This window comes from Pristiophorus japonicus, chromosome 17, assembly GCF_044704955.1.
Source record: "Pristiophorus japonicus isolate sPriJap1 chromosome 17, sPriJap1.hap1, whole genome shotgun sequence".
Taxonomy (NCBI): Eukaryota; Metazoa; Chordata; class Chondrichthyes; family Pristiophoridae; genus Pristiophorus; species Pristiophorus japonicus.
The window spans coordinates 95,506,055-95,533,302 of record NC_091993.1 but is presented as its reverse complement, the minus strand read 5'-3'; the positions used below and the strand labels follow the sequence as shown (position 1 = coordinate 95,533,302).

The 27,248-nt window shown below is 42.9% G+C and overlaps 2 protein-coding genes across 2 annotated transcripts in view; one reads left to right on the top strand and one right to left on the bottom strand.

Annotated features, from left to right (window-relative positions):
* Nucleotides 1–328: 328 nt before the first annotated feature.
* LOC139227861 (green-sensitive opsin-like) lies at nt 329–14,230 on the bottom strand. Its single transcript, XM_070858949.1, is given in 5 exon segments — nt 329–459; nt 2,398–2,635; nt 3,105–3,271; nt 12,988–13,140; nt 13,870–14,230. Coding segments are annotated over 5 exon segments (1,050 nt in total).
* Nucleotides 14,231–18,800: 4,570 nt separating this feature from the next.
* Nucleotides 18,801–27,248, top strand: part of mlnl (motilin-like) — a 47,722-nt gene continuing 39,274 nt past the window's right edge. Inside the window, exon 1 of the mRNA XM_070859157.1 lies at nt 18,801–18,843. The gene's annotated coding sequence lies outside the window, so the exon portion shown is untranslated. The remainder of the gene's footprint in view (nt 18,844–27,248) is intronic.

Sequence of the window (27,248 nt, the reverse complement as noted above, 5' to 3'; positions counted from 1 at the left end):
AGCTTTCATGGTCATTTTTCTAGAGCGGCACACAGGTTACCAGATTTATTGAATTCAATTTCATATCCTAACAAGGTTGGATTTAAACTTGGCCTTTCGGTTCCTAGTCGAATAGCATAAGCATTATGCTACTGTTCACCCCCCCCCCCCCCCCCCTCCTCCATTTACTCTAATTATGGACTTGGTTAACATAATGAAGTTCAGATCCTGCTTAAATTCATTTGAATGGTTACAGGAAATCCTAGGAAGATACTAAAATGTTTTTGGTATAAATACAGCAGTTGTCCGCATATTAAAGGTTGTCATTTTATCACCACCCATTCCGTCTCTATGCCAGGGATACCTGATTCGATGACACTGAAAAAACCTCTGTCTTGCTTTGTGATGATACGGAAGACTCATCATCTCCAAGTGGATTCTTTCCACAGCACAAGGTGGTGATCGTACCACTCCGGAACTAGAAACAAAGTTTCAAAAAGAAATGAGCTTATTTAGCTCAATACTTAAATGTGTATAACGAATTAACTTTAAATGTAAATAATCTACATTTTTAAAGTATATTCTTTCAAGCTGTAAATTAAAACATGAAACTCCTGAGACCTTCAACACAGTTTCGTAATTACCTCCACTTGCCACATAGTTCTTAATAACAATTGGCTAGACTTTCGGCACATCATCACCCATTTAGCGCCCATATAAGAGCTGAGATACGGGCTATCGCTCTTATTTGCAGAAAAGTAGAAACTAGCGCCCGATTATAGTCCATTTATCGCTGGCCCAACTTTCGGCACTGCTGAATGAGCTGCATTGCCTGGCCTACTTTAAAAAAAAATGACATTATCCTCGTGCAAGGCCGAGAATAGTGCTTATAATGGAAACTTGCACCCGATTATGGCCCAGATTATCAGCGAGCGCTACTTTCGGCATTTCACCCACAATTCGCCCAAATGATCGCTGGCCCAAAAATACGCTGAAGAAAAGCTGCAATTACTCGGCACTATGGGGAGGAGCTGTAGTAAAAGGCTGTCAGGAGAATCAATTTGTGAGTGATTTTAAGGGCCTTTTTGACTCTTGACAATCATCTAATCACATTTGTATTTGTTGAGGACAAATTAAGGACATTTATAGTGATGGGACCTGTAATTTCTCAACCAGTATTGATCACTAATCACATGCTGCAGAATAGAGATGGGAGAATAAAATGAGAAAAGTTACATACGAGTACATTGCTATAATTTCAGGGTTAATAAATCATGGATTTTTTTCCCCTCTGGTCCACAATACAAGTAGAAGCAGAGTTAGGGTATGTCATCCCATGAGGAAGGAAATGGAGATCGCCTCAGTTGGCTCATAGATTTTATTTTATAAAGCAACAGGGGCTAGAATAAAAGGAAGGTTCCATAATATTATTGTTGGGGACCAGTTCCCCTGTTCTCTCTGTCAACCCCTGTGGGAAAAGTTATTTTCCTAAAAAAAACGTGCATGCGCAGAATGGCCGTTGCTATGGACGCCAGTTTGCACGGCTGAATACATCGCTAAGGCCGATTTCACATCGCTAAGGCTATCACCCAAATTAAAAAGGCAAAACTAGCGGTTTTTAAAATGGGCGATATTCCAGTGATCCTGAAAAGTAAAAAAAGAACTAAGGCCGGAAATATCGCCCAAAACAACCATAGTGGAAAGTTTAGCCTAATGTTTCTTGTGTTTGGCATGGAAAGACAGAGTCAAATAATAGACAAATTGCACAATTTGTCCGAAATTGGCTAAACTAGTGCAAGAGATCGAGGAATCTCAAGGACAAGTGATGTCCAGTGCAAATCGAGATTCCGCGATCCTTTGCGTGGTTTATGTGAATGAGTTTGAGCAGAAAATTGTGCAAAAATTTCATTTTGGAAAACTAGCACAATTTTGAACGCAAATTGCGGCCGGGATTGCTGATTGCTCCCAAAGCCTAACTCCACCCCGCTTTGTATTATAATTTGTAGATCAATTTCTTCAAGTCTTTTTGCATGTGGTACCCATTTTATTGCGTTAGGCTGCAATTATACTGCAGCTACTTATCTCAGACTGGTATCTAGGCAGTGCAACAGGCAGATAACAGATGAGAGTTATACCAAACGCTCTTTAAGAGATGTAAAAAACTTCTGCTGTAACTGGTCACTATTAACATTTTTTGCTTTTTATAAAAGTTCCTAATGTCAAGATAAATATGTTTAAATCCATGTGTTTCTGAATTTTATCTCCTGTTAAGATGTAAAATGGTTTATGACAGCTGAATACTATGACAGTACCATTAATGAAGAAGACTGTTGTACTTGTGAGTTAGTTTTCCTCTCTCATTAAATAATTTTGCTACTAACTCCACTCTTATATGTAAACAGATTAAGGATCATATCTGCTTGTTGATTAACACATAGATGATTGGATTATATACTGTTGAACTTTTGGAGAAGAACGAAGGAATTGTCATTAGTGTAGCGGAAAATTCTGCTCCTTGATTCATGAAGATCCAGAATGCCACTGAGACATATGGTAACCAAGCAGTCAGAAAACCAATGACCATTAAAATTACCATGCGGGTAACTTCCTTCTCAGCCTTCTGTATAGTGGCAGACTCTTGTTTCTGTGCTGCAGGCTGTAAGAAAATAATAGATTTAGAAGGGATCTTAGGGGAAATTAGGCTGCAAGGGTTAAATATCTAAGCTTTGGCTGGCATTGTTTTTTAATTAACTGCTTAAACTGTTTTTAGGCTAACTGACTTGTCTCTGGTACTTAATTTATTTACACTTAATTAATTTAACATAGAAATAAACATTACTCCTATGATATTAAACATATGACAAATCATCATAATTATATAGATTAAGGGCCCTCTTTACCTGGCTTCACTTTACATATGTTTGGATATACCCTGTACAGAACTGTTACTGAATTCATGTATTATATATACATATTTGCTGTTTAATAGAGATACCTGAGATTTTGACAATTTACATGCATTATTAGGTCCAAGATGTTCATCTTCAAAGCATTATTGCTTTTTTTCGAAACTGCTTGTGTTAAACTCAAGTACATTTTACAGTATATAGAAATTTGATGCTTACCTCTTTTACTTTACATATCAGGCTTCCATAAAAAAAGAATATGAAAACAACTGGAATCAAAAAATAAAAGACAAACAAATATATGACATAAAATTCATTGTTGAAACGTGGATTGATGGTGTAGTAATCTGGACCACATGAGCACTGAAATCCTTCTGGGATGTACCCGAAATAGAAACAATTAATAAGCTTTGTTTAAAAATCGCCATGAAACCATGGGCTAGAACTTGCACTTTGTGGATATCGCCCAAAATGGGTGGTAAAAAAGAGTTTTCAGATCGCCGGCTTCTCACCCATTCTCAAAGCACCTAGTTTCCACTTTTGAAAATGGGCGTTATCGCGAGAAATATAAAATGGGCGGTAGCGTTGAATTATTTTGACCTCCTGCCGTAAAATGTGGCCATCCTTGGCACCGGCATGACAACGCTTGATTCCCGCGATTCTGGAGGTCAATGGTCATCATGACATGTGCAGAAGAGAAGACAGAGAGAGGGGAGCTCAGAGGGACTGAAGGCGTGTCTGGGTGTGCTATGGCTGCTTTTGGAGGTGGGAGGGAGATTTTAGAGCTTCACAGCAAGTTGGCAAAAAGAAAGTAGCTGTTACCAGCCACATATTTGACCGAATTTGCCCTATAATGGAGAGAGAGGAGGAGACATCACAGCATGCTGTGGAGACTGACGCTGGAGAGGAACACATTGGAGGGTGGAAAAGAGTCAGGAGGTTCTCGGACGAGGCAAATGCCTCCCTCCTGCAGGAGGTCGAGTTACGCTGGGGTGATTTGACACAGGGAGGGCTCTAGAAGCCATTCCACCCCAAGGCCATCTAGTGGTCCTCCGGTCATACCAAAAGATATGGCCAAGATCTCGTCGGCGACCAATGAGGTGCGTGAGGGCAACCAATGCCGCAAACGATAGAACGACCTTGTGGGATCTGCAAGAGTAAGTATTACATTGATTTACATGTACTTATGTATTTATATAATTTGATTTGTAACAGTCATGAGTGACTATCATCAGATGTGAGGTCTTTCACTTTTACCAGGAATGTTTTACTCAAAGCCAGTAGTCACGGTGTAAGTCTTTAGGTAAAGAATGATAATTTATCATATTAATCATGATTACATCTGTCAGCTATGTGTTGTATCAGTGTCTGACAGTACCTAGCAGTGATATCATGCAATGATCTCATGCCATGTCGTCCTGTCACCTTTTACAGAAGAAGCTAACGACGATGAGGTCCATGCAGAGGCGAATGGGTGTGGGGCCACCAGTCCCCAGCGACATCACTGACATGGAGGAGTGTGTGCTCACACTCATGGGGAAGCACACCCGGACAGCCACGGATGCACCTGCAGACCCTGAAGTGATGCCACGTGAGTAAAGCTTACACCATTGCGTGATGTCAAGTCAATAGATGCCACACCCACTCATATCCGAACAATCATGTATGATAGATGATTTGTAAAATTGTCACAAATAATGATGGCCTAGTGAAAATCATTGGAATGCAAATGTGTTGATGGTCATGAAATGTGATGTCTGTGACAATTTTGATAGCGATGGTGCTTTTGTCGTGCATATGCTGTGTGTAGCGCTGGACTCACCTTGTTACCCTAGCACCCCCTTCTCCTCTAATAACCTCATTTGTGTTTTGCAGCTCAGCCAGCAGCGCAACCCCAGGCAAGACCACAGAGGCCAGAAGTTGGGGGCGCTGGGCAGGAGTCGGCGGACAATCCTACTACATCTGGTGCTGAGGAGGTCCGATTCTCGCCCGTTAATCCACTGGGTCTGTTCTCCATGGATGAGAGCGTGGACTTCGAGGAATCTGCATCGCCACGCTCCAGAAGCCATTCCACCCCAAGGCCATCTAGTGGTCCTCCAGTCATTCCTGCCTCCACCCTGGAGGTACCGGCCCCAAGCACCTCGCCACAGGACACCACATTTGTCCCCAGGACGGCGCCGACCCCGCGGAGGTCCTGTGGACGCAGCAGGTCTGTTCCACGAGCGCCACATGACAGCGGAGAGTTGGTACAGTTATCCAGAAGGAATGTAGACATAGGTGACCAGCTCATCGAAGCATTAGGGGGCATATCCCGACAGCTGGCCACCATCTCCAGCACCATGACCGAGTACATTATGCGGATGGCAGAGTCCCTGGATGCGATAGCCAGGAACACTGATGCCACAGGCCTCCAGTGGTCCCCGAGCGTGGCACTCCACCCCCAAGTTCCGCACCACCACTGCGAACGACAGATGAGAGCAAGGATCAAGATCCTGCTTCTGCATCAGAGAATGTTGCCCCCTCGGCACCCCTGAACTCCCGTACCCATGCAATGACTACATCTGCCTTCATCCCCCCCATTGAGGCACCCCCTGCGGAGCTCCTTGGCCAGGCACCATGGAGCGAGGAGGGGAAGGGGTAGAGGTGGGGAGAAGAAAGGGAGGGGGGAAGGAAAGTGAGGTGCATATCCACAGGTGATGGCTCTGTTATATCTCCATCTGGGTGTATGCAATTTGTTGCAATGCTGGGGATCATGCTCTTGCTTTGCCTTTGTATTCTGTGTTGCTGGATATGTTGAACATCTGATTTATGTCAACGATGGAAAAAGTGGGGTGAGGATAGAGGTTGGGTGTTATTGCCTGTGATACTTATGATTTCAGACCATAGTTGGTAGAAAATCTTTGTTACTGAACATAACCTTGTTGCACATTGTCTCAGATAGCTGCACCATTACACACTGGTGATTCCTTAACATGAAAGGGTTAAATACAACTTAACATCAATCAATGTAAACTTTTACTGGCACCAAGGTGATGGGCACCATTGATGTCTGAGCTGCACATACACAGCAGTGTGTCAGCGTTGTCACTCACATCAACGTTCTTTCAGGCAAATCATTCAGATATCAGCTCACGTAAGAGTGGGATTTTAAAAATGCCAGCTGCACCGCTGCGTTTATTCAGAACAGTTCCACTTTTTGTGGCCGTTTTTTTGGGCGAGCGATATTGTGGGCAATATGTGTGCGAGGTGATGAAATTGATGCTGGGTGATCTGCTGGGCGTTAGTTTCGGTAAATATGCTCTTCACAACAAAAAAAAGTGGGCGGACGTTCATATTGAATCTCGGCATTAAATCAGCACGGAAATTAATGCTGGGCGATATTATGGGCATTGATTTCCTCCATTCTGATGATTCCGCCCAAAAAAAGTGGTCGGGTGGTAATATTTTTTCCCAGTGTTAAACACATGGGGAAAGTAACGCTCACCGATAAGTTTCCTAAAAATGGGCGTCAGTTTCCATTTTGTGGCTAAATGGGCAATATCTAGGCGTTATACATCATTTCAGCGGTAAAATGGGCGTTAAGTGGACGTTAAGCATGCAAAAAAAGTAGAGGTTCTCAACCCAAATCTATTTGAAGAAAAAACAGTAATCCTTCCCTGTAATCTAACTCCATCCATATCTGTTGTAAATTAGTGCATCTTTAAGACTCCTTTTTTCCTCTGCTTGAAAAAAAATGGGAAAAATACTTGGCCAATATTTTCAATTGAAGTTACATTGGCTCCCCGGCCGCACAAACTTTTAACTTCAAACAAATTGCACTGATTTTCAGCTGGCCTTGGTCTGTTGCGACAGGTGCATGCGACCGGTCACAGTCATTTTCCTCCCTCCCTGATGGAGATGAGAATCCAACTAGAAGCCTACCAATATTATCTAAATTACCCTGACCCCATAAAATGGTCTAGTATCAGAGGCAGATCATTGGGGTGGCTGGAACTCCCACCCACCAAAGATAAACCGGGATTTCACCAAAATAGGAAATTCTGGTCAAGATCCATATTCACAACCTAGCAACAAAATTACAAGTTTAGAGACATCAGATTCCTTAATGAGTGTTAGTGAGAATAGAACCAAAAGGAGGCAATTACAACACACCTGCAATAACACTTTTAAAAAAAAGCTTCTAACCATGGAACCAATATCAATGTCAAAACATGTTAATTTAGCTGTGGAATACACAATTTTCATTCAAAATATGGGCTCCGAAAGTACTGGTGTGCTCTGTATTGGAGCAACATGGTAATGAACAAAACCCAACAAGCTGTATTGCTTGACATTGAATTTCCTCCGTATTTGCACCCAGAAACACATGTAACTAGGTGTAAATCAATTACCTGGCCTAAAGATCACAGTATTTTGGTCATAGGTAATAACACACGTAAGTACAATACCCCAAATCTCTTCAATCTTTTACAGACATCTATCAATCCCTTTGCCCCAATGCATTTCCGTGCATAACTGGCCCCAAAACAAATGTAGCATCAAGGAGCCATGCAAAACTGAAGTCAATGGGAATCAGAGGGGAAACTCTCCACTGACTGGAGTCATACCTAGCACAAAGGAAGATGGTTGTGGCTGTTGATGTTCAATCATCCCAGCCCCAGAACATCGCTGCAGGAGTTCCTCAGGACAGTGTCCAAGGTCCAAATATCTTCAGCTGCTTCATCAATGATCATCCCACCATCATAAGGTCAGAAGTAGGATGTTCGCTGATGATTGCACAGTGTTCAGTTCCATTCATAACTCCTCAGAAAATGAAGTAGTCCCTGCCCGCATTCAGCAAGACCTGAATGACATTTAGGCTTGGACTGATAAGTGGCAAGTATCATTCGCGCCGCACACAAGTGCCAGGCAATGACCACCTCCAACAAGCAAGAGTCTAACCAACTCCCTATGATATTTAATGGTATTACCATCGCCAAATCTCCGTCATTAACATTTTGGGGTCACCATTGACCAGAACCTTAACTGAACCAGCCACATAAATACTGTGCCAATAAGAGCGGTTAAGAGGCTGAGTATTTTGTGGCGAGTGTCTCACCTCCTGACTTCCCAAAGCCTTTCCACCATCTACAAGGTACAAGTCAGGAATGTGATGGAATACTCTCCACTGGCCTGGATGAGTGCAGCTCCAACAGCACTCAAGAAGCTCAACACCATCCAGGACAAAGCAGCCCACTTGATTGGCACCCCATCTACCACCTTCAACATTCACTCCCTACACCACCGGCACACCGTGGCTGCAGTGTGTACCATCTACAAGATACACTGCAGCAACTCACCAAGGCTTCTTTGGCAGCATTTCCCAAAACCATGACCTCTACCACCTAGAAGGACAAGGACAGCAGAAGCATTGGTACACTATCACCTGCAAGTTCCCCTCCAAGTAACACAAGGAGTTAGATGGAGTCCTTACTACTAGGGAAATCAAGGGGTATGGTGAGAAAGCAGGAATGGGGTACTGAAGTTGCATGTTCAGCCATGAACTCATTGCTAGAAGGGCTGAATGGCCTACTCCTGCACCTATTTTCTATGTTTCTATGTTTTACCATCCTGACTTGGAAATATATCGCCATTCCTTCATCGTCGCTGGGTTAGAATCCTGGAACTCCCTCACTAACAGCATTGTGGGAGTACCTTCACCACAAGGACTTCAGTGGTTCAAGAAGGCTTGAACCACATTCTCAGGGGCAATTAGTGATGGGCAATAAATGCTAGCCTTGCCAGCGATGTCCATATCCCATGAATGAATTTGAAAAAAAAAACACGTTATAGATCCTCATACACTAGTTTCCTGCAATTGTGCTTGCTCGAAGGTTCTCTTCAAATTACAACCAGATTTTCAGCTGCAGGAGGAAATAAAGTCTTTTTTGTAGCGTTTTGTTGCAATGTTTTGATGTTTCTTTTAATTTATCCGCATCAAGACCTGCACTGTACTTTTTATTTCTTTGAATGCAATTTTATGACGCAAGTACAAGTCACATTAAAGTTAAAAAGCTTCCCCAGTTGCAGGTTCTGTGAATAATGTGCATGAATGATTTTTGAATGAATTGAAACTTTAATTTTCATATTTAAGGAAGAGAAATTTATAACGTGAATTCAGTGCTTTCCTGGGCCTCAATTGTTTATTATGCTGATTTACGTGCCTTCTAATGTAATTCAGAGGAAATTTGAGCATAACTTGGCAGCTGGGAGTGAGAATAGGTGCATGTTTAGATCTAACTTCCTGTTTATGCACAGAAGGAAATTCCACACTGTCGAATCAACATTAGGCCAAATTTTCCTGTAGCAGCGCATTTAACAGCACCTGTCGTTAGTTGGACTTGCCCTTGCATGTCTAGGTTTTTAAACTTTTTGCAAAACTAGTTGCTGAAAGTATGAGCTGACAGCGTCCCAGGGAAACCGAGCATCTGGGACCTGCAGGAACTGTGTGTCTCCTTAACCAATCAGATTCAAGGATTGTGAAATTATCAGCGCAAGGACTGAGAAGGAAGTGTAAATCAGAGCAGGTGAATGTCAAACAGGTACAGAAAAGGAAATAAAAAGTGAAAGCAAACCTCCAACAACAATTAAAACCTGAAGGAATGAGACTTCACACTTGTAATAGTTCATTTTCAGCACCAGAGAGGCTGTTGGGCAGTGATTAACACTTAATCACATCATTAAGAGGGTACTTAAACTAGAATGGACAAGACTTAACTTTCTGTGGCAAGTTTAGTTTGTATCGACCATGAAAATACATCAACTTCACTCCATTCAATGCATTTCTATGCTGAAATGGCAGCGAGATGCCATTTTCACAAAGGTAACGGTGGAGCAGTGCAACTCAGAAGCAACTTTTAGATATTTGAGTTTAACCGCGCATCTGGCCTCGTCTGAAATTGCTGTACTATTTGTGCATAAATAACGGCAACCACCATTAGCCTCACCATTATATTGACAGGAAAATCTGGGCTATAAGTGTATAACTTCCGAAATAACTTTGGTTACACTTACACTGCATGTGTAGGCTTGGAGTTGACCGATTTCTGCTTGCCACATTATATATCCAGAAACAGGCCCCCCACCATGCGTGAAGCAGAATGAGGCTCCTTGGAGAGGTTAGTTTCATAAAAAACATAGAAAATAGGTGCAGGAGTAGGCCATTCAGCCCTTCTAGCCTGCACCGCCATTCAATAAGTTCATGGCTGAACATTCAACTTCAGTACCCCCTTCCTGCTTTCTCGCCATATCCCTTGATCCCCCTAGTAGTAAGGACTTCTTCTAACTCCCTTTTGAATATATTTAGTGAATTGGCCTCAACTACTTTCTGTGGTAGAGAATTCCACAGGTTCACCACTCTCTGAGTGAAGAAGTTTCTCCTCATCTCGGTCTTAAATGGCTTATCCCTTATCCTTAGACTGACCCCTGGTTCTGGACTTCCCCAACATTGGGAACATTCTTCCTGTATCTAACCTGTCTAAACCCGTCAGAATTTTAAACGTTTCTATGAGGTCCCCTCTCATTCTTCTGAACTCCAGTGAATACAAGCCCAGTTGATCCAGTCTTTCTTGATAGGTCAGTCCCACCATCCCGGGAATCAGTCTGGTGAATCTTCGCTGCACTCCCTCAATGTCCTTCCTCAAGTTAGGAGACCAAAACTGTACACAATACTCCAGGTGTGGCCTCACCAAGGCCCTGTACAACTGTAGCAACACCTCCCTGCCCCTGTACTCAAATCCCCTCGCTATGAAGGCCAACATGCCATTTGCTTTCTTAACCGCCTGCTGTACCTGCATGCCAACCTTCAATGACTGATGTACCATGACACCCAGGTCTCGTTGCACCTCCTCTTTTCCTAATCTGTCACCATTCAGATAATAGTCTGTCTCTCTGTTTTTACCACCAAAGTGGATAACCTCACATTTATCCACATTATACTTCATCTGCCATGCATTTGCCCACTCACCTAACCTATCCAAGTCACTCTGCAGCCTCATAGCATCCTCCTCGCAGCTCACACTGCCACCCAACTTAGTGTCATCTGCAAATTTGGAGATACTACATTTAATCCCCTCGTCTAAATCATTAATGTACAATGTAAACAGCTGGGGCCCCAGCACAGAACCTTGCGGTACCCCACTAGTCACTGCCTGCCATTCTGAAAAGTCCCCATTTACTCCTACTCTTTGCTTCCTGTCTGACAACCAGTTCTCAATCCATGTCAGCACACTACCCCCAATCCCATGTGCTTTAACTTTGCACATTAATCTCTTGTGTGGGACCTTGTCAAAAGCCTTCTGAAAGTCCAAATATACCACATCAACTGGTTCTCCCTTGTCCACTTTACTGGAAACATCCAAAAAATTCCAGAAGATTTGTCGAGCATGATTTCCCTTTCACAAATCCATGCTGACTTGAACCTATCATGTCACCTTTTTCCAAATGCGCTGCTATGACATCCTTAATAATTGATTCCATCATTTTACCCACTACTGAGGTCAGGCTGACCGGTCTATAATTCCCCGTTTTCTCTCTCCCTCCTTTTTTAAAAAGTGGGGTTACATTGGCTACCCTCCACTCGATAGGAACTGATCCAGAGTCAATGGAATGTTGGAAAATGACTGTCAATGCATCCGCTATTTCCAAGGCCACCTCCTTAAGTACTCTGGGATGCAGTCCATCAGGCCCTGGGGATTTATCGGCCTTCAATCCCATCAATTTCCCCAACACAATTTCCCGACTAATAAGGATTTCCCTCCGTTCCTCCTCCTTACTAGACCCTCTGACCCCTTTTATATCCGGAAGGTTGTTTGTGTCCTCCTTAGTGAATACCGAACCAAAGTGCTTGTTCAATTGGTCTGCCATTTCTTTGTTCCCCGTTATGACTTCCCCTGATTCTGACTGCAGGGGACCAACGTTTGTCTTTACTAACCTTTTTCTCTTTACATATCTATAGAAACTTTTGCAATCCGTCTTAATGTTCCCTGCAAGCTTCTTCTCGTACTCCATTTTCCCTGCCCTAATCAAACACTTTGTCCTCCTCTGCTGAGTTCTAAGTTTCTCCCAGTCCCCAGGTTCGCTGCTATTTCTGGCCAATTTGTATGCCACTTCCTTGGCTTTAATACTATCCCTGATTTCCCTTGATAGCCATGGTTGAGCCACCTTCCCTTTTTTATTTTTACGCCAGACAGGAATGTACAATTGTTGTAGTTCATCCATGCGGTCTCTAAATGTCTGCCATTGCCCATCCACAGTCAACCCCTTAAGTATCATTCGCCAATCTATCCTAGCCAATTCATGCCTCATACCTTCAAAGTTACCCTTCTTTAAGTTCTGGACCATGGTCTCTGAATTAACTGTTTCATTCTCCATCCTAATGCAGAATTCCACCATATTATGGTCACTCTTCCCCAAGGGGCCTCGCACAACGAGATTGCTAATTAATCCTCTCTCATTACACAACACCCAGTCTAAGATGGCCTCCCCACTAGTTGGTTCCTCGACATACTGGTCGAGAAAACCATCCCTTATGCACTCCAGGAAATCCTCCTCCCCCATATTGCTTCCAGTTTGGCTAGCCCAATCTATGTGCATATTAAAGTCACCCATTATAACTGCTGCACCTTTATTGCATGCACCCCTAATTTCCTGTTTGATGCCCTCCCCAACATCACTACTACTGTTTGGAGGTCTGTACACAACTCCCACTAACGTTTTTTGCCCTTTGGTGTTCTGCAGCTCTACCCATATAGATTCCACATCATCCAAGCTAATGTCTTTCACATCACTTGGGTTTGATATCCCTTGGAATGTAGTGTCAAACCGAGTTTACAAAGTGAACTCAGCTCTTTCCTAAATAGGACAATAAAAGTTCCTTTTCTCATCTGCACCAACCAACCAACCAGAGGAAAAGCAGTGTCAAGCAATGTAAACATGGTTTTCAGGCCAATAGCTGGAGTGTGAATACATCCTTCGCTAGCATTTGAGATGTCAGGATTTCTGAACCCTGAAGATTTGTGAAAGTGGAACGTTTTTTTTAATGGTTCTGTTTCCCTTTCTTACCTGGACCAACCAACCAGAGGAGGAGCTGCAGAGGTAAGCGCCAGGATCCCCATAAAGGCGGGAGTTGCCCCGAACCTGAAATTCCCCGTAGGTTTGCACACCACTATGTATCGCTCTATAGCAAAAACCACCAGAGATCAAAGGGCGACTTGGTCTGTAGAAAGAAAGGAGTAAAATGGATGGGAGAGCGGCTGGAGGGAAGAAACTATCAATAGCATAGGGAGTTAAGCCATGATCATATTGAATGGTGGTGCAGGCTCGAAGGGCCGAATGGCCTACTCTTGCACCTATTTTCTATGTTTCTATGTTAACTTGTGTATCAGAATGAAATATGTCAGCCGTGGCTTGGTTGGTGGCACCCTCACCTCTGAGTCAGAAGGCTGTGGGATCAAATCCGGTCAGCTCTCTCAGGTGGATGTAAAAGATCCCGTGGCACTATTTCGAAGAAGAGCAGGTGAGTTATCCCGGTGTCCTGGCCAATATTAATCCCTCAAATCAACATCATTAAAATAATAGGTTACCTGGCGATTTTCGGATTGCTGTTTGTGGGAGCTTGCTGTGCGCAATTGGATGCCGAGTCTCCTGCATTACAACAGTGGCTACACTTCAAAAAAGTACTTCATTGGCTGTAAAGTGCGTTGGGACGACCGATGGTCGTGAACGGCGCTATATAAATTCAAATTCAAGTCTTTCAAGAAATTAATACTACGAAGTACAGTACCAGATAGCTGCAACAAAATGCAGATACATGCACTTGTTAACTTTCCATATTCTAAGGATGCTAATTGGAGTTAGCGTTTAATTTGTGCTTGGCACACTCGATTATATTTCATATTGGCACGACATCTCATTCCGATTGTGGGCACAGTTGAAGTTTACTCACCCCCGAGAGTAATGAAGAAGCCCTCAAAATCACAGCCGATGGGTCCAAAGACGAAGTAGCCATGCAAGGCTGTGTAAAAGGTGAATACAAAGCCAAAGAGAATCATGGACAGGTTGGCCAACGACAGGTTCACCAAAATGTAATGAAGAGGCTGTCTTAGTTCCTTGTGTTTGAAAGTGACTGCCAGAGTCAACCCATTGATTGGCAGCCCAGCAGCCATCAGCAGGAACATGTAGGCAGCGATGATGGAGAACTTCCAGAGTTCAGCCAGGTAATACTGAGGGAATTCATAAGGACTGCGAACTACTCCTGTCTTGTTGGAAAATGGGACGTAAAAGTTCTCCCCTTCCGTGCCGTTCATCTTAAACGAAAAATACTAACAGAAAGATTATGCAACTGTAAAATACTCCCAGCCACTGTGAAAGTTAGCAGGGGGGAGCAGCAGTCTTGGCTGCTTGCACGAATTCACCACGTTATACCCTTTTTAAGCAGTGCCAAGGATCGGGGCAAGGGCAAACAAGATTTAACGGAATTGACAATCTAAGTACGATTAAAGAAGATACTGTAGTTTGCCAAAACCTGACGTAAAGCTCTTTAAGACTTTTCGTCATCTGCGGATTTCGATTGACGTGCAAATGAACTGTTTTTAATGAACACATTAGGACAGATTTAGTGATTAAAGCTTACATTTATTCAACAACAAATGTTGATAATGTTTAGCACTGTCGACCATAACAGCAATGCTTCGAACACAACCAGGGTCACGTTTATTTACCTGGTCTAACAAACAACACCAGACCAATATTCTGCAATGTGAACATATATGATAGTGTTAGCTAATGCTTCAAACCTGCCAACATTTGAGATGACAACTACTTGTCTGATTCAACTGAAAGGTAGATCTACTGCTGAAATTATTTGTCTGCAGACAAATATAGCATCGGTAACGTAAACGAATGAAATCGTTACATTGATGAATAAGTAAACAATAAGAATTTCTAATTTAAAATAAAAACAAAGTGCTGGAAATGCTCAGCAGGCCAGGCAGCATCTGTGGAGAGTGAAAATGTTTGATCGTGTTTAGCACTCTATGACCACAAGAGCAAAGCTTGGAACACAACCAGTGCCATGTCTATTTATCTCGTCTGACAAGCAACATCAGACCAATATTCTGCAATATATGATACAGTGTCAGTATCTGTGGACGTTTTCATTTAATTGCCACTAATTGCGGCGTGACATGATTTAAAAACGTTTAGCTTTTAGTCATTTGCAGTAAAGCTGTTCGTTGTAAATTTGAAATTCAATTACAAGGGAAAAAACGAATTAATTTTTGTCTAATGCACAAGTTCATCCATCTGTGCTTCATTCGAATTATGGAGAGAAAACATAACAAGTTATGTTATTTATTAAACATTTGGAAATGAGATTGTAAAATGTAATATTGATGATTTGTTTAAGAGTTATATTAAAATAATAAATAATCAATGACTGGTTCCTATCCAGGAATCCATTATTGCCTCGGTTCGTCGAAATGTGTTGTACAGTGCTTTTAATCTAATGTTTTTATGATATACACCACTGACTTAATGGTTGGAGTTGCATTTAAAGTGCCTCAAGTTTTGGGAAAGTCTGGAACTTCTTTTACCACATCGATGTACACAGTATTACAGCTGGCATTTTAAACAATTGACGGCTCTATATATGAACCTGCAGCTTCAGCTTCACACACACAGCCCGGGAGAAGAGCAATGCCCTAAAGCCGAGCACATGCCCTATTAATAAAACCAGATTTGAATAAAGAGCTTCTTGAAACACTCGTAGCAACTTCTGTTCAAATTGAAATAGTGGAAAATAAAGTTCGGAGGCCTTTATTATACATCAGTTTCCTGGACATTTCACAGACTAAACAAGACGGTAACTATTCACACAATTATTCGTTTTATTTCATACATTAAGCTATTTTACAATTATCTGTGCACTTCAGAATATTCCCGTTGTTAATATTAATTTTTCTTTAGGTTCGAATATTACGCTTTGTATGTTAAGTTTTCACTCACCACTGTTTGAATGTGGCATTGGATGTCATCTAGTCTCCATAATAGTTATTTAATGACTGACATATATTAGTGGCTGGTATTTTATGCGCAGATTTCACTGGCTGCACAAATGTTACTGGTAACATTGTTGATGTACAGTTCTGGTACCATAAACACACATAATGTATTGATGAACTCAAACAAGCCTGGATTAAAACTGTAACAGCAACTGCTTTAACTTAGTAAATGTCCCAAAGTGTTTCACAGAGGGGAAACGTACATTAAACAATCAGGAAGAGAATTAAGAGAGATAACCAAACGCATTGTCAAAAAGCTGAGTTTTGAAGGCACCTTTTAATGTTGAGGAAAGGTAACCAGGTGGAAGGGCTTAGGCAGGGAATTTCAGAAATTGGGATACCAATAGTGGAGTTAAGGGAGGGAACATGGCTATGAATCTGGAGTTGATGGATCAAAGGGAATGTGCTAAAATTTAGAACTGGAGAAGGCTGCCGAGGTGGAGTGATTACTTCCACTGGTCAAAACCGAATTGGAGGCTATTACAATGGTAACTGGAATTACAAAACCATGGCACCAACAGAGGGTACGAATGTCAGCAAGCCAATGTTCAAAGTACAAGATAGAGCAATACTGGGATAATCAGAATGCTGCTGATCAGGTTCATTGTATGATAGATCATTAGTTAGGAAGAATGGGTAGCTTCATAAACACATACTTACTTCTCTGAAATGCATGCTATGCTGCATTCCAGTCCACAATGGAGACATGACGGCAAACATCATTGACTCAAAGTTGGTAGCACTTAAGAGCATCAATTTAAAGTCCTCCAATTATAGTTTATGCCTAACATGGATTCAGTTCTTCAATCAGGGCTGGCAGATTTTGTAGAAATATCCTGAAGGAATGGTGGGAAGAGTTCATGGATACCAATCGCTCTATCCTCTATCAAACTGATGTCTTTCTAAGTTACTATGTAACAGCAAGTTTGGGACATTAAAGCCAGGACGTTGGTTCTCAAGTTAATGAAAAAAGGAAAGACTTGCATTTATATAGTGCCTTTCACAGCCACCGGATCTCCCAAAGTGCTTTACAGCCAAGGAAGTACTTTTGAAGTGTAAACACTGTTGCAATGTAGGAAACACGGCAGCCAATTTGCACACAGCAAGCTCCCACAAACAGCAATGTGAAAATGACCGGATAACCTGTTTTTTGTAGTGATGTTGATTGAGGGGTAATTATTGGCCAGGACACCAGGGATAACTCCCCTGCTCTTCTTTGAATAGTGCCATGGGATCATTTACGTCCACCTGTGAGAACAGACGGGGCCTCGGTTTAACCTTTCATCCAAAAGTCCACATCTCTGACTCTGCAGCACTTCCTCAGTACAGCACTGGAGTGTCAAGCCTAGATTTTTATGCTTAAGTCTCTGGCGTGGGACTTGAACCCACAACCTTCTGACTCAGAGTCAAGGGTGCTGCCAACTGAACCACAGCTGACACATGCCCTAACCATGATGTTAGAGAGTCCAGGTCTCAGGTCTACTCAAGGTTTGCTCAAAGGCATTAAGCCTTCCACTGCACTATGAGGCAGTACATGCTCTGATACACTGACATCAGGTAAGGCAACTGGTATCTCCACTATCTTAGCATCCAAAACGTGCCTTCCTAGTTGGATTTGACAATTTCTGCCAGTAATTATACTAATACGCAGGGCTCACAAGATTCATTAACACCACATAAGTGCCGGGCAATGACTATCTCCAACAAACGAGAGTCTAACCACCACCCCTTGACATTCAACAACATTACCAATGCCGAATCCCCCACCATCAGCATCTTGGGGGTCACCAATGACCAGAAACTTAACTGGACCAGCCACATAAATACTGTGGCTACAAGAGCAGGTCAGAGGCTCGGCATTCTGTGGTGATTGTCTCATCTGACTTCCCAAAGCCTTTCCACCATCTACAAGGTACAAGTCAGGAGTGTGATGGAATATTCTCCACTGGCCTAGATGAGTGCAGTTCCAACAACACTCAAGGCGCTCAACACCATCCAGGACAAAGCAGCCCGCTTGATTGGCAGTCCATCCGGCACCTTAAACATTCACTCCCTCCACCACTGGCATATCATGGCTGCAGTGTGTACCATCTACAAGATGCACTGCAGCAATTTTCCAAGGCTTTTTTGGCAGCACCTCTCAAAACCACAACCTCTACCACCTAGAAGGACAAGGGCAGCAGGCACATGGGAACACCATCATCTGCAAGTTCCCCTCCAAGTCACATACCATCCTAACTTGGAATCATATCGCCATTCCTTCATCGTCATTGGGTCAAAATCCTGGAATTACCTCCCTAACAGCACTGTGGAAGTATCTTCACCACACGGACTGCAGCGGTTCCAAAAAGGCGGCTCACCACCACCTTCTCAAGAGCAATTAGGGATGAGCAATAAATGCTGACCTTGTGAGTGACGCCCACATCCCCATAACAAATAAAAAGAAATGCAGACACTTGGTGGAAAAAGGTTTGTTGAAGCAAAGGAGAAAGTACACACAATAAGTATGATGTTTGAATAATAAATATAGAACAATCTATGTACTTGTGCCCTTTACAATAATAGATTTTGCAGACTTGATATCATAATCAATACTAGGAACAGGTGATCAGGATAGTGACTTTGATCTAAAACATAGCTGATAGATACAAAGAGAATCATTCAGATAGACACAAAGATAATCTTTCTTACTCATTTTTTTTGTGACTATGTTGGACAGGTCATGTGGCTAATTCCCTTAACTGAAAGTTATATGAATCTTGAATGATTTATTTTTTGCAACTATTATTGCTTGCAAAATACTTAATGGGTCTGAAATTCCTCTAGAGATCTTCCTATGGGCAAACTAAAGAAAAAAGGTAAAAAAACTGCACACTTACCTGTTGTTGTTACGCCCGCTCGAACTTCTGAGCCTGAGGCCTTCACTCCTATGCATCGGAGCGCGTGCACGTTGGGTGAGGTGGGGAACAAAAGACATAGTGAAATAGATTTTAAGAGGCTTTTGAATAAAGGGAGATAGGTATCGAGGGGAAGAGTTCCAAATAGTAGGGGTGTATGACTGAAAGGTTGGTCTTCGACAGTACAGCAATGGACAAAGAGGACATGTAGTAAGTCATCGTCATAGGTGCAGATTGTGTGGATTGGGACATACATCTGGAGAAGATTTTTCAGATAAAGTGGGCTGAGACTGTGGAGGGATTTGAAAGCAAGAATGAGGAGAAGCTGATATACTAGAAGACAGGAAGACAGTCAAGTTTAACAATGACAAGGGTAATGGGATTGCAGGAGCTTGTGCAAGAGAAGACATTGATCCATTAACTTAAGTGGTCTGGGATTATGAAAATGACAGAAATAATCAAGGGCTGCATTAAAATTTTATTCAGGATTTCAACAGTACAAAAACATTTTGAAACACTTTTTGAACTGTTTTTCAGTAAATGTTCATAGCCAACAAATAGTCAAAAATACCACTGGCATAGAAACATAGAAAATAGGTGCAGGAGTAGGCCATTCGTCCATTCGAGCCTGCACCGCCATTCAATAAGATCATGGCTAATCATTCCCTCAGTACCCCTTTCCTGCTTTCTCTCCATACCCCTTGATCCGCTTAGCCGTAAGGGCCATATCTAACTCCCTCTTGAATATATCCAATGAATTGGCATCAACAACTCTCTGCGGCAGGGAATTCTACAGATTAAGAACTCTCTGAGTGAAGAAGTTTCTCCTCATCTCAGTCCTAAATGACCTACCCCTTATCCTAAGACTATGCCCCCTGGTTTTGGACTTCCCCAACATCAGGAACATTCTTCCCGCATCTAACCTGTCCAGTCCCGTCAGAATCTTATATGTTTCTATGAGATCCCCTCTCATCCTTCTAAACTCCAGTGAATAAAGGCCCAGTTGTCCAGTCTCTCCTCATATGACAGTCCAGCTATCCCTGGAATTCATCTGGTGAACCTTCGCTGCACTCCCTCAATAGCAAGAATGTCCTTCCTCAGATTAGGAGACCAAAACTGAACACAATATTCCAGGTGAGGCCTCACTAAGGCTCTGTACAACTGCAGTAAGACCTCCCTGCTCCTATACTCAAATCCCCTAGCTATGAAGGCCAACATACCATTTGCTTTCTTCACTGCCTGCCGTACCTGCATGCCAACCTTCAATGACTGATGAACCATGACACCCAGGTCTCGTTGCACCTCCCCTTTTCCTAATCTGCTGCCATTCAGATAATATTTTGCCTTCGTGTTTTTGCCCCCAAAATGGATAACCTCACATTTATCCACATTATACTGCATCTGCCATGCATTTGCCCACTCACCTAACCTGTCCAAGTCACCCTGCCGCCTCTGAGCGTCCCCCTCACAGCTCACACCACCACCCAGTTTAGTGTCATCTGCAAACTTGGATATATTACACTCAATTCCTTCATCCAAATCGTTAATGTATATTGTAAAGAGCTGGGCCCAGCACTGAGCCCTACGGCACTCCACTAGTCACTGCCTGCCATTCTGAAAAGGACCCGCTTATCCCGACTCTCTGCTTCCTGTCTGCCAACCAGTTGATGCTTATATCTATGTTGTCTCTTTAAACTACTCAAGGAAGGAAGGAACTTCCATTTATATAACTCCTTTCATCACCTCAAAGTGTTTCACAACCAATTAAGTACTTATGAAGTGTAGTCACTGTTGTAATGTAGGGAAATGGCAGCCAATGTTCATATAGCAAGAGCCAACAAACAGTCAGCAATGAGATAGATGACTATATAATCTGTTATAGTGATGTTGGTCTTCTTTGAATAATGCCATGTCCAGCTGAGAGAGCAAATGTAGCCTTGGTTTAACATTTCATCTGAAAGATGACACCCACAACAGTTCAGCACCCCCTCAGTACTGCACTGAAATGCCAGCCTTTTTACTCAAGTCTCTGGTGAAACTTGAACCCACAACCTTCTGATTCACAGGTAAGAGTGGTACCACTGGGCCAAGATTGACACGAGAAAAATCACAAAATATAGAGATAATTCAGAAAATTATTTTCAACCACAGATGTACCCAGTTCTGTCTCCATCACAAATTAGGATGAAACTAAGGTTATTAGTTATGATGTGCTTTCTCACAAAGATTAAAATAAAAAGAGATGTGAACCCATGTACCTATTATTACTGAGACTATAGCTATAGAGGTCATGAAATGAGCAGGGAAAACTTCAGCCCAGTTTCTAATAGGAAAGGGTCAAGAGTACAAATGTGCCCAATTTTTGGCACAGGTTAGCACTGCATTGGCAGTTTTGTCTATTTACACTGATGCATCAGGGAGTGATCTTCTTAAATTATTATTCTCTAAATTCTGTGTATTAGATTGCTTCTAGCACATGACCAAATGCCTGAAAGTTTCATTTACATTACAAAAATAACCTAAAGAGTAAAACAGCTAATCAAAAATAAAACAGGGCAGTTGCTGTATTAACATCAAGTTCATGGGAGCCAACATTTCCTACAGTTTGATGTTGATAAGACTGAAGCTATCTCGTTCAGCTCTCACCAGCACCAATATCTCTGGCATTGATGTCATCAATGGCAGCTCACTCAGGCTGAACTTAGTTTGCACAACCATGTCATTCTGTTCGATGCTGAGCTAAGCTTTAAATCCCACTTCCAGCCCATCAGCCAACTCACAAAAGTGGCCAGGCTAGTTCATACAACAGTGGGGTGAATTCATTCGCCCCCATCATCACTACTTTGCTGACAGACAGGAATTTAGTAATAGTAGCCAATGTTCCCTCTAATTTATTTGTTGGATGTGTGGCCCCTTTAAGGGCTGTGCGGCCCATTTAAATTTCCACGCATGCGCGGTTTAACCATTTAAAAGCCATTGAGCAACCTGCGCAGAATCTCCAGACAGCTGCGCAGCCACACAGCTTAACGGGGCATTGATGGGAGTATATCAACTACATTTCTCCTATCCATCATGTTAATTAAACTTTATTCCCCTTTCCTGTATTCCTCCTGACCGTCCAATAAATAATGCTTTATCAAATGTTTGTCCACTAGTTTTCTCAATATCATTGAGAGTGTATTTGGAATTCAGAGTAAACAATATAATATATAATGCTTCATTTATATAATGATGCTTTATCATATTGAAACACCTCAAAATGGTTCACACAATGAATTACTATTTCAGTGCATCAATGAGATAAATGGTCAGTTAACCTGTGTTTTTTAAAAGCTTTGCCCACTCCTGCCCCCAAGTCATTATAGTGCAATTCCTTGCCGTTAAGGAAGAGAAAAGATATAATTAGGCAGGGTTCCCATACATAATCACTATTACGCCGCTATGCTCCAGCCCACATCCCTTTGCTTTATTCATGCCAACATCACTTCGAGGAATGATTTCTCAAATGGTCTCTTCATCAGCCTCCCTACATCCACCCATCACACACTTCAGCTAATCCACAACTCGTCAGCCCAAAGTCTTGCACACTCATCAGTCACATCATTGTTAAGCTGCACTGGCTCTTTGAGAGCTTTGTCCTCATGTTCAGATTCTTCTACAGTCTTGCTCCACTCTATCCCAGAAATCCTCTTGAGCCCCACATCCCAGTGCCCAGCCTCCATTTCTCTGACTATGGATTACTACTTTAGCCCTGCTTGATTTACTCCAACATCAGAATTCAATCTTTCAGCTACTCGGTACCCATATATCTTACATCCATCCCTTAGTCATTACCCAGATAACTCAGCTTTGTGGTATTCTCTTCCAAAAGTGACTTTATTTATTACGAGCATGTGAAAATAACAGATAGGAAAAGACCAGCTGGTCCATCAAGTCTGCCTTACGCTCATGATGGTTGCAGCAGCATGACTAAACACTTTCGCCGCGACCCAAAATCAGTCCAGGAGATCACATTGAGCATGCATATGTAATGTGTTAATTCACTTACCTTCTATATGATGCAATATCTGCCCCAGCCCAAAACCAGTTCAGCTCCCTCTTGAAGACACGTAGTCAGCAAACGCCGCACCAGTTTCTTTCCTTGCCTCCTAAGAGCCGATTTCTTCAACTATGTTTTATTTTGTTCACCTCTAAATTCCTTCATTTCTTGTTCAGAGTCCTCTTCTCTCTCTTGTGGAGTGCTCTGAGACACTTGCTTATATGAGAAGTGCTAGGTAAATGTAAATTATTGTTTTAAAAGATAATGGGGCAGACATTGTCCAGGATTACGCCTCCCATTAGCATCACGTTAATGGGGCGCTAAAGGGTTACCGACAAGGTGCTGCGAATTCACTGACTCTCGTGGACTTCTCTGGCAGTTTTGTGCTGGTGATAACTCTTACTGCCTCACTGGGTAGCGTCCCATAGATCGTGACGTCATCTGGTGCATTGTGCCCCGTTACCTCCCCAGATGCAATATTCGCTCCTGCCCCCTGCAGCATCGCCGGGCGTCAACAACGGCAGCTGCAGGAGGCATTGTCACCTCGGCTGGCCACTTGGGGAGCGCTATTTAAAGGCAAAGGTCAAGTAGAGCAAAATTTATTCATCTCCCCAGTTTGGTGTCCTTTGGTTTTTTTGGATCCCGTGATTCATCAGACCTGCACTCTCTCTTAAAGTGCTTGGGGCTGTTAAGCACCTAGCCCAGGTCTCGTGACCCCACAGAGATATGATGAAGATTGAATGAAATCAACATTGGCCCTCCCCTTTAAGCGAGGGAAGGAGCCTCCAAAGACGGCAGCGCCGCAAGGAACATTGTGCAGTGCTCTGCCACTACTGGCCCTCTCACTCCCTTTAGCACTCTAAGGGAAGTGGTAGCATTTGATTTAGCAGTCCACTTCCCTTTTGGAGAGTTAAAGCGGAAGTAGCTCTCCTGCAAAAGTTATCACTCCAAACAGGGTGCTGCTCAATTTCTAGCCCAATGGGTGTAAAATTCTTCTTTTATTAAAAAAATAAGAGCATGCCTGCATTATTACATAATTGACAATTACGAACAAAATCACATTGTTAGAAATGATATGAAGCAAAGCTCCATATTTTCACAATTTTATTACTGAATCATTAATTACAAAGAAAACCATACATTCTCCTGTTTTCGATTAAGTGAAATGTTGGACACCAGGTGTCAGTCAATTGATATACTGTTCATGGATTCTCTGACCCTGATATTAACTCGGAAGTGCATTGGGAATGGGGGAACGAGGGATGGGGGGGGAGAGCGGGAGGGGTAGGGGGTGGTAATTGGTGGGCGGTGTCCAATATTAAGTAAAGCAAGCAATTAAGAAAGCATATGGTATGTTGGCCTTTATTACAAGAGGATTTGAGTATAAGAGTAAAGATGTGTTACTGCAATTATATAGGGCCCTGGTGAGACCATACCTGGGGTATTGTGTACAGTTTTGGTCTCCTTACCTAAGGAAGGATATACTTGCCATAGAGGGAGTGCAACAAAGATTCACCAGACTGATTCCTGGGGTGGGGGGATTGTATGATGAGAAGAGATTGAGTACACTTCGCCTATATTCTCTAGAGTTTAGAAGAATGAGAGGTGATCTCATTGAAACATACAAAATTCTTACAGGGCTTGACAGGGTAGATGCAGGGAGGATGTTACCCTGGCTGGGGCGTCTAAAACCAGGGATCACAGTCTCAGAATAAGAGATCGGCCATTTAGGACTGAGATGAGGAGACATTTCTTCACTCAGAGGATGGTGAAACTGTGGATGCTCATTGTTGAATATATTTAAGACAGAGATTGATACATTTTTGGATATTAAGGGAATCAAGGGATTTGGGGATAGTGCAGGAAAGTGGAGTTGAGGTAGAAAAACAGCTATGATAGAAACATAGAAACATAGAAAATAGGTGCAGGAGTAGGCCATTCGGCCCTTCTAGCCTGCACCGCCATTCAATGAGTTCATGGCTGAACATTCAACTTCAGTACCCCATTCCTGCTTTCTCGCCATACCCCTTGATCCCCCTAGTAGTAAGGACCTCATCTAACTCCTTTTTGAATATATTTAGTGAATTGGCCTCAACAACTTTCTGTGGTAGAGAATTCCACAGGTTCACCACTCTCTGGGTGAAGAAGTTCCTCCGCATCTCGGTCCTAAATGGCTTACCCCTTATCCTTAGACTGTGACCTCTGGTTCTGGACTTCCCCAACATTGGGAACATTCTTCCTGCATCTAACCTGTCTAACCCCGTCAGAATTTTAAATGTTTCTATGAGGTCCCCTCTCATTCTTCTGAACTCCAGTGAATACAAGCCCAGTTGATCCAGTCTTTCTTGATAGGTCAGTCCCGCCATCCCGGGAATCAGTCTGGTGAACCTTCGCTCCACTCCCTCAATAGCAAGAATGTCCTTCCTCAGGTTAGGAGACCAAAACTGTACACAATACTCCAGGTGTGGCCTCACCAATGCCCTGTACAACTGTAGCAACACCTCCCTGCCCCTGTACTCAAATCCCCTTGCCATGAAGGCCAACATGCCATTTGCTTTCTTAACCGCCTGCTGCACCTGCATGCCAACCTTCAATGACTGATGTACCATGACACCCAGGTCTCTTTGCACCTCCCCTTTTCCTAATCTGTCACCATTCAGATAATAGTCTGTCTCTCTATTTTTACCACCAAAGTGGATAACCTCACATTTATCCACATTATACTTCATCTGCCATGCATTTGCCCACTCACCTAACCTATCCAAGTCGCTCTGCAGCCTCACAGCATCCTCCTCGCAGCTCACACTGCCACCCAATTGAATCTTATTGAATGACGGGGTTCAAAGGGCCCAATGGCCTACTCCTGCTCCTAATTTTTATGTTCTTATGTTCTTATGTTCCTATGTTCTTAAACCTGGAAGTAAGTTCTGTACATTTATCTGTGGTATTTTAACACAGCCAGCTCATTATTATTTTACTTCTGGTTTTGGTGTCGATTGTGCGGCAGCAGGCGTGATGAGGGCTCCCATGATGTGATCTCAACTCCAGTATTTAAAGGGCCAATCCAAAGATGGCATTTGGAGGAGTTGATATATTTGGCACAGAAACGGCAATTTCACAATGGACTCAGGACACACAAAGGCTGTGGCCTGCTTTAATGATGCCTTGCTTGATGTCCTGCTGGAGCAGTGAGGAACCGGAGAGAGATTTTCTTCCCTAGCAATGGGAGGAAGAAACTTACTGCTGCCACAAAGAAGGCATGGCTGGAGGTGGCCCTGGAGGTCTGCAGCAGGAGCATTGTGCCACTCGCCTGGTTTCAGTGTAGGAAGCACTTCAATAACCTAAGGTAGGGAAAGGTGAATGCACTTGCATATTCACCTTTCTGTGCGCATCACCTCACCCCCTCACTTTGCCATGTCAAGCCTACAACATCACATCATTCCTCACACCCTTGTAAATGAACCCATCCTTCTCTTTCTGCGCACTTCCTCACATCCCCATCTATCCATCCACCACTGCCACTCACCCTCATCTTTATGCAATTTCATGCATCTGCCTGATAGTCACCCTCATCAAATGCATTCCATCCATCAGGTAAACACTTACCATTATAATCATTCATAGATCTGTCATTTCTCCTGTTGTAGGAGAAGAGGGCACAGAACATGAGGGAGAGGGAGAGGTGGACCTCCACAGATCTCACAACTGGCAACTGCAGAGGAGGAAGTTCAGGAAATCAGTGGCATTTCGGCGTCCCTGGAGATTGGGAGACGGGGATCTCCCAGCTATCCGGTGACACAATTAAATATCAGTGAAACACATGTCAAGCACATGACACTCATGCTGACTTGATCATAACAGCAAGTGAAATCTGATCATCTTCATAATGAGAAATTGCAGCATTCTTATCTTGCCAGTACTAATTCATGTCTTTTATCTCCGCCAGAACCTTCATGCAGGAGTCGCTGGACCTCACGGACAACAAATCCTCAGAGGAAATGATCCCTTCTGAAGGTGCACTGTCACAGGGCTCATGTTTACCTTGCACCAGCTCAGATACTTGCATTTCGGTGGGTCCAGTTAGACAGTTGGGTTTTTACTTGGTGACTCCTACTTCACAAGTGAGCAGCAGCAGGTAGTTGTGGCAGGGACAGCTGTGGCGAGTCTGCTTCAGAGGGTACAGCTCCTCTTCAGGCCCTGCTCAGCTGGATACAGATACTGTACCCCTGGAGCCATCGATGAAAAGGATAATCAATGTGGAACAGCAGAGAATGTTTGAGGTACTGACGGGCCTGCCAAGTACACTGTCCACAATTACAGAGAGAAT